General features: G+C 35.0%; 1 protein-coding gene across 1 annotated transcript; it reads left to right on the top strand.

The window, feature by feature from the left end:
- The first annotated feature begins 3135 nt into the window (after positions 1-3135).
- On the top strand, positions 3136-3792 carry LOC103309582. Its single transcript, XM_008185367.1, has one exon. The coding sequence runs from the start codon at positions 3136-3138 to the stop codon at positions 3790-3792; it is 657 nt and encodes a 218-aa protein (XP_008183589.1).
- Positions 3793-9264: the final 5472 nt, after the last annotated feature.

Below are 9264 nucleotides of genomic sequence, written 5' to 3'. Positions count from 1 at the left end.
TCAAACTAATTGAAAAAATATTAGGGACTTGGGGGAGTAAAACATGCTATTCAGCTTGGAAATGGGAATGATTCACAAACATTAGTTGTACGCATTGTAGAATTTATAAAATTCAGCCCAAATAGTTGGTGGAAATAAACTGTCAGCCATCACATACGTTTCTAAAAAGTAGTCACAAAATGCATGTATACGATCATCGTTGGGTTGAATTGCCATGATTTCGTTCGTAAAACAGTCGTCTACATCATTTGGATTTAAAAATGACAGTCCAAAAAATAATTTTAAAAATAATCCGATTTCTGTTTTTTTTTTTTAAATTTGTACATAAACCTACTGATTGAATTTTTCTCCATATGCTCTGTCCTAGGTGGAAACGGCATCCTTTTCTTATTGTATTTGGAAAAACAACTAGAAGTGCAGAATGAATAGCTAGTTCAAAGTCAGCGTAAATTATTTTTGGCGATAAATTTAAGTTTAAATCGTTCATCTTCAGTAATAAATTAGTTAAAGCATCTTCATAAATTTGTTTTGTTTTTCCCGTTAATAATGCAATCAGGACAAAGCCCTCTAAGAGATGGCATGCAATTCGGACAGACCCCTCCAAGAGATGGCATGCAATTCGGACAGACCCCTCCAAGATATGGCACGCAATTCGGACAAACCCCTACAAGAGACGGCATGCAATTTGGACATTTTTTTTTTTTGGCATGCAATTCGGATGCAGCCAAATATTTTGAAAATTGCCTTGCGTACCTATGTTCCAAGCTGGCTGGTACTCGATGTCTGGATCGAGTGTCAATAAATGAATTATAAGTCTGAATTCCATATTAGAGTAAACTAATGGCATTATTTTAAATCCGCAAATATTTGGATGAAAATTATTTCTTGCGATAAAAAACAAATTATTGTGACGCTCAATAAAGGTGCTTTATCAAGGTATATAAAGCTATATTATAAACGTATTCCGATTATTACATTGAAATACAAGTATTTGTGTTAACATGAATAATGTTGATATGTACATAAATACATATAATATGTAATATCTTTGGAAATAAATTGGCCGTATAATATATTTTCAATTTTGAACAATATTATATTATTTTGTCGTCATGGAGATTTTCGTTTGGATGTTTATTGATACGTCCGATTATACATTTTGAATCAGTTTATATTTCGCGACTTCCGAATTATAGTTATTTTCTCTAACATAAATATACATAATAATCAATTTATGAATCTATTAGTATATCTTATAGTTAAACAATTTTTGTAACCTTGCGTAAGGTATAAAAACGTAAAACATAGCTGTTTATTTATTATAGTAAATAAATAATTTTTTTAAACCCGTCATTAAAAGTTTAGGTATCGACCTTTTCATAGTTTTCTGTTCGCATTCCACATTCAGTTACACGATTAAACTAAAAGGAAGCGCAAAAACACAACAAATATAATTACCTCACCAGCTGGTGTGGACAACCAGGTGACGGCGACTGAGTGTGCCTCGCCGCAGCCAACAATATCAGACAGACCGGAGGAGACTCGAGGAGCAGTGGTGGCCAACCAGGACTCTGCTACTATACAGATAATTTTACAAGTACAGAGACAGTCTCGATAAACTGTGGAAACGATGACATAATACCAGTGCAGGAGCAGCCGATTCGCGACTTTTGGTCTTCGCTTGAATCGCTGGACTCGGACGACGATTCGTCGTCACTCGTCAGAAGACGACGGCGGCCGCGACTCCTGCCAACGGAACTTCCAGTCACCGGTAGTGCGTCTGCCGCGGCCCACCAATTTCGTCCAGTTCGATGCCCGCACGAGGGAAATAGTGCCGGTGAGCACTTGGCGCTTCTGCCGAAGCACTATTTTCCTGGATGTATGGCAGATAAGTACGCTCACAGCAGAACAGCGAGACGGGTCGATCATCCATTTGCATGAGTTCAGTCGGACGGACTTTAAGCAGTGGGTAGCTGCAGTGGGTAGCTGCCCGCAGACCAACACGTCCTGCCGTATCCACCGGAAGACGATCAAAGTTGGTCATCGGATGTAGACAGATCGTGGCTTTCGGACGATGAGTTGGGGCCGGTCGCTGTCGAGCGAAGGACATCAGAACAACAAATCACATCGAACGACGAGGAAACTTGGGAGTTTTACGACGAGGAATTGTGGGCATCTGCAGGAGAAAGAAATATCCAGCCACCGTATCAGCCACGCAGATCGTTCCTGTCGTCCTTAAGAAGGCGACTCATCAATGCCGGCAGAAAGATGTTCTGCTGCGGTGCTTTGACCCATAACTATTGGTAGGTATCTATTCTTTCACATATTACATGTTTATGTATATTATTTGACTTCTTTGGTTAGGACTCCGCAACTTTTTCTGGATTTTTTAATTTTTAATTAATATTATTACGCATAATTTTACGTTTATTTTAAAACGTAAAACATTTCTACTACGAACTATATTCATTTTTACCATTTTGTCTTACCCATTATCTTATATTTTTCATATTTTCTAATGTGTTCATAATATTATATTAATTCATTTAATTTTTAGATTCTGAGCGGAGCGATGAAGCTAGTGGTTTTACAATGGTGTTTATTTTTTTTTTATTTTTTATTTTTTTTTTTATATTCTGTATACAAAATTTCTACCAGAAGGAATCCTTCGATTTCCATATATAGTATCTTATCTTTTTTTGTATTTATTTATATACATCCAAGTAACCATACATTATTTAGTTTTTTCTATATATCATATTATTTTATATTTTTAACTTTTTTCTTTTTTCGTATTTTCTAATCGTTTGTATAGCACTTACCTCACTTCATAATGTGAATTATGCCAAATTATATATGTATAATAACTAAAATGTAATATAATTTCTATTATGTTATTATTACTCATTATCATTGTAAAAGCGAATTGGCATTAATTGTATAAAATAAAAAAGTCGCTCAGCTGTACAGTAGGTTACAAGTGGGTCATTGCATAAAGGATTGTATTAAACTTGAATTCAATGATATAATATCATTGTATAAGAAAAACGATTCTGAACGGAGACGGTTTGTCAGTCTGTATATTTTATATTGTAATTAATTATTATATCATATAAGTTGTTTAACTATGTCTGGATGCGGAGCAGGGGCCTAGAGCTGGCTCATCAGAAGAGCGAGGCGGAGGTGCTTTCCCGGAGGCGGGCGTTTGTCCCACCACGCTTGACGGTCGGCGGCCACCCGATCCCATTGCGGAATGAGATCAGGTACCTCGGTGTGATCCTGGACAAGCGTCTAACCTTTGCTGCACACGCGAGCACTGTCGCTGCGAAGGCGGCCCGCACAGCTGCTGCGTTATCCAGGCTCATGTCCAACATGGGTGGATCGGCTCAGTGGAAGAGGAGGCTGCTCGCGTCTGTTGTGGAAAGCCAGTTGCTGTATGCTGCTCCCGTATGGATCCCTTCCGTTACAGAAGTCGCCAGAACTAGGGCGATCTTGATCCGTCCGCAGAGGACCGCCGCCTTGAGGGTAATTCGGTCCTACCGCACCGTGTCGGACGAGGCCGCCTTGGTCTTGGCCTGCATGCCGCCCGTTGATCTGCTTGGACTGGAGAGGCAGTACATCGGATCCCGTCTGCACGCCGCAATGGAGCCTGGTGAACAACGGCCTTCCAAGGAGGCCGTGAAACGTGAGGCAAGAGAAATTACGATCGCCCGCCCTGGCAGGCAAGATGGCACGCTACCCCGAAGGCAGCCTGGACGCGTCGAGTCATCCCTGACCTGGCTAGATGGCTAGGTAGGACTGTCCCGTGAGTGCCTCTGACGTACCACATGACTCAGGCACTCACGGGCCACGGCTGCTTCGAATGGTACCTCCATCGTATGAACAAGGCCGCTAGCACTCGCTGCTGGCAGTGCTCGGGCGAACCAGACACTGTTGAACACACCCTGTTTGATTGCCCCTACTGGGACGGCCTTCGTGAAGCCCTGAAAGTCAGGATTGGCCACCGACCGAGCACCGATGACGTTCCGGACATCATTTGTGGACCGGCGTTCGAGCTCCGGCCGGCGGACGCCCAAGGGAAGGATGCGATCCTGAGAGAGGCCGAAGAGCGGTTCAGGCTGTTTTACGGCATGGTGGAAAACATCCTCTCAATCAAAGAAGAAGAGGAACGAGTGCGACAGGCTGCAAACCGGCGGAATTTACTATAGTTAAGACCCGATCTGTACCGTTTGTAATATAACTCAATTTTGTTTGTAATAACAGCGGGTGGGGGATTGTCCCGCCGCTGTTAATTGTCGTGTGTTTGTTTTGACAATAAACGATGGGGGCTGGAGGAGAAGTACTGGCACCATAGTTCCTCCTCCAGTCCTCGATACCACAATAAAAAAAAAAAAAAAAGTTGTTTAACTACAACACAAAAATTAAAATCGTTATTCCTTGATTATTGATTTTATCTTTATAAATGTTTATAAAAAAATGTATAACCATATATAATAACTATTATTGTAACAATTTGTTGAAAATATATAAACAATTTTATTGACATTCGTAGACACAAAAAAAAAAATAGACACAACAACCTCATAATTTCCTTAAAATTATTACATAGACATCTTTAGCGTTTGTTGGCCATCGTTGTCTAGAAACATCCATGTCACTTTTAAATATAAACCCCAAAATTACTGGAGCATATCATATTGTATAACAAAGTATCTTATACATCAATTGTTTGTAACGCCCTAAGCCACTATTGAATCCAATATACATAATATGACATATCTTATAGGTACATCATGACTTAAATATACAAGGTTATTGCATATAGCCTACATTGTTATCAAAAAAAAATAAAATGGCAGCGTAAGGGTATACAGTCCATATTTAGTACATAATATCATAGTATAGCCAGTATAGGTCCGTCCCCTTACGCTGCCATTTTAATTCCTTAACGTAAAAAAAAGATATAGTGGCGGTACTATTGCAATAACCTTGTAATAATAAGCCAATAACAATAAGCCATGCGGTACATATTATAATGATACCAATATATTATTATAATAATATTATTGAACTAGTTAACAATAGATACTCTGTAATTTAATTTACCGAATTACATTATTATCGCGTGTCAAGTATTAGATATAATAATGATCCAACACATGATTTTTATTTTTGGCAATATTGCAAATTTAAAAACTTTATCTCTTTGGCTTTTCTAAGAAGAACAACAATAATAAAAACCTTGGCAATATTATACTCCTTGATTCAATAAAAGTATACCAGCGTATACTACTCCTGTATATTATTATTTTAATATTATTATATTAGCCTGTAATTAAAATTAAAATAAGTCATATATCTAGCAAATAACACCGGTCTAATTAACAGCGTATTTATAAAATTATGATTATGTACTAAAAATATAGGTTAAAACTTTAAATTTAAGATAATATGTAACGTACGTAGAATAATATTATAACCATGTATTATAAGATCTCCAATATTATGCACTGTGCGTAAACAACACATTGCATTCAGGTAATAAAAAAAATACCGTCCGTACTATGTACCTTAGTTTTATTTTTTATACTGACCAGTCTTACAATAATTTGGTAATATGGCTGCAATACGATTGAGAACGTTCGACCTTTTTTAGCGTACGATTGAGATCACTCAAAATGGAACAATGAAATAACCGCTGACCCAAAAAAACAGTACTATATTGGTAATCGAACAGATTTTAAATCTTTATGTTGAAAGACGCAAGTGTCAATGCCTTTCATGAGCTCCGTACGAATAATTTTGACTGGTCTAGTCGAAACTGATTCCACTGCTTTCCTTTTACAATTTTCCCTTAACACTTGACGTTCAATTTTTGAAGTGGCTATCGTAGAATGAAAGTGCTCACCTAAAACTTCTTTAACAGATAATTGATTTTCACCGTTTTTTTCAACTTTTTCAACTAACAAACTTGCTGTGCATTTGATATTGGTGCATGTCCACTTCTCAATATTGTCTTTTCTCCGTCTGATGAAACGGTGTTTGTGTTTGTTAAAAACAATTAAATTTCCACCACGCTCAGAGGTAATAAGTCTTATATCTTCGTAAATTTCCATAATATTTAACGTATAACACAAAAAAACGTACTAACATAACACAACGCATGGAAATCACGTACTGAGTAATACGAAAGTACTTATTTTGATTATTCGTTGCAAACAATTCGTTATTGTTGTATTTATATAGATGAGGTATCATTATTAATGGATAAATGTATTATCTGATTAAGATAGCGAATGTCACATAGACAGTGTGTGAGCAGTGCTAAGAGTCGTATATATTTATATAGGCTAGCCATTGTCGATTTTCATATGGCAAAGTTTGGCAACGTTGCGCGGAAAAATAAAAACTGAGCGTTCTCAATCGTAATAGTCAAAATGGTCTAAAAAAGGTATCGCCAATAATGACCGTTCTCAATCGTATTCCTGCCGGTAATATTGTTGTTCGTGAAATGTGTAATTTGTTTTTATCATAAACGCTGTTGGACGGTAATTTATTTTGAAAACAATAAAAACAACCCGACATTATGTTCTTATTTATCGTCTTATCGATTACCACGTGGTGTTTAATTTTTTTTCGCAATATCGTGTTTTATAGGCCAGCTGACACGGACAAACGAAAGTCGAGGTCCAGTGACCAGTTTTAAACCGAGTTTACTGACCCGCATCCGAAGGCCTTGTAAACAAAATGAACACGAGTAACCATAATCATATTTTATAACATATAAAATAAAATAACATATTATGTTAAGATATTGGAAAAACTTGAGATTGATTGTTTACAAAACGTAATCGTCTTATAACTATAAGTACCTACCTAGGCAGCTACATACTTAAATAGTTACGTTAGATATTATATTATCATGGGTTATTAATTAGGTACGAGTTTACGATGGGGTCATGATATTATTATAATAATATGCTATTCATTACTTTCAAATTTCAATAAGTTACTACTTACTTTTAAGTTTAAATTATTACGTCCAAATCGTCCAATCAAAAAAAAAAAAAAAAAATGTTTATTCAAATATCGAAGTAAACTAAGTATTAACTCGTTGAATTTTTTTTTAGACTTCAATTAGTTTGCATGTACCTAATACTTTTAATATTATATTGTCTTAAAAAAATATTGGTAAAAAAACATTATTCTATACATAAGTCGTTCGACGACTGCCGATTTAAGATTAAATAGAAAAAAATTATTTTTTATAAATGATCAGAATATATTGACAATTTATTACAAATATTTAAGAGTTCCCAATAAAATAGTCCCCAACAACCGAAAATTACAATAAACTACACAATACATTTTTTGTTTGCGTCATATTGATCTGTACCTATATAATTACACAATAGTTGAACGGGAATGATATAATTGGTTAACTATAAAGCTAACGATGAGTCTTAGAATTTAATCCACGCTGAAATATTTTTAGTGAGCTGACGAAACTTCGGTACCTATATACAAACCTGTTGTAGGTATAGTTGGATGTTATAACATAAATTTAACTATACCTACATCTAACTTCTGAGTTCCGGAGGTACACAAAACTACATAATGTTGGACATGCCGTATACCCATAACAATGTGCTCGTAATTATAATGTTCGGTCTGTCCGTCTGTCCAGAAGACCAGAACTTGTGCGTCGTGTGTGAAACCTTAATATTGTTATTATTGCGCATGGAAACAAAACGTACCTACGCTGCAGGTGGTTCGCATATTATATTTGCGCACATATAATACGTACCTAATATTATATTATTCGAGCCAAGAAGTCATTATGTGAACATGTATAATATTGTAATAACTAATAATTGTCATAGGCGGCACAGGAAACCGTGGTTCTTACACCATGCATCACAACACACACAATCGTAATATACTACAAGCATTATAGGTACACTTCATGTATTATTATCGTGATGATGCATCGCGTTCAATAACAATAATTATTTTTATATATGATAGGTATAGTATATTATATTATTATATCGCAGTTACTATATCGACCACCGTGCACATCGCGCACAGGATTACAGTCTACAGGAAGTTTGAGCAGGTGGATAAACCGTCGCAGTCGTATACAAGGAAGAGTGAGGTGTTTTTTTAAAAAAAAAAAACAATTTTTTATTTATAAACTGTTTTTCAACCGGACACACCGTTTCTATCGGCTATGCGTGAAAACACACACAAACACACACACTAAGGCGCGTGCTGAGTTATGCACTGACGCTCCGTGTCATATACTTAAGTACTGTATACAGTTTACGAGATCCTGCAGGATGTGCTTCCCGTGCAGATTTCCTTCGTGACCGTTATGGTTGTACTTACCGGACGACGTGTGTTTTTCTCTATATACGATAGTGCCTATACCTATATAATCCAGATAGCAATTGTGTAATGATAATAATATAATATTATTATTATTACAGTACACAAATATGATTAGAAATATAATGTAATAATAATATTATTATAATGATTTTTACATAATATATTTTCGGTAACTTAATAATATTATTATTTTAAAAATATTGTAATACTGTTATTATAATATAATTTTCATAATATTTTTACTGTGATTAATTAGGTATATGGACTAAAATTTAAGTCCCAGAATATAGGGACTGTATTTTAAATGACTAGAATAAAATGTAATTTTTTCTAAAATATATGGTAAAAAATAAATCATGTTTCTCGATAAAAAAAAAATAATAAAACCTAAAATACTTAAAATTTTCGTGGAATAACGTCTTATTTTTACTACACTAAAATCTATAGAAGTATTATATTGACTACATTGAAGAATAAATAATAAATAAACATTTCAATTATCTTAGAAATATTCATATTAGATCCAAGGAAATAATATATAACTTGCAGCTATAGGTATATGCCTATATATAAATATACCTATGGTACTGCGCAATAGGCTAATCTAGCTGGGTGACTTAAAACCAGGGCTTAAATTCTAAAATAAAATATCGTTTTTCCGTTTTTGGTTATTTAAACGTTATACAATTTTAGTGTTTAACGTTATTGTACTTTATAACGTTATACAATTTTAATGTTTAACGTTATTTTATGTTTAAACGTTATTTGATTTTTTCCGTTTAACGTTATTCAGTTTTTAAACGTTATTTTAATTTTTCGTTTTTGTTAAACGTTATAATTTAAAAATAAATAAGGAATTGTTTTTTTTTT

Source organism: Acyrthosiphon pisum, chromosome X (assembly GCF_005508785.2).
Source record: "Acyrthosiphon pisum isolate AL4f chromosome X, pea_aphid_22Mar2018_4r6ur, whole genome shotgun sequence".
Taxonomy (NCBI): Eukaryota; Metazoa; Arthropoda; class Insecta; order Hemiptera; family Aphididae; genus Acyrthosiphon; species Acyrthosiphon pisum.
The sequence above is the reverse complement of the archived record's forward strand: the minus strand, read 5'-3'. Positions and strand labels throughout refer to the sequence as shown.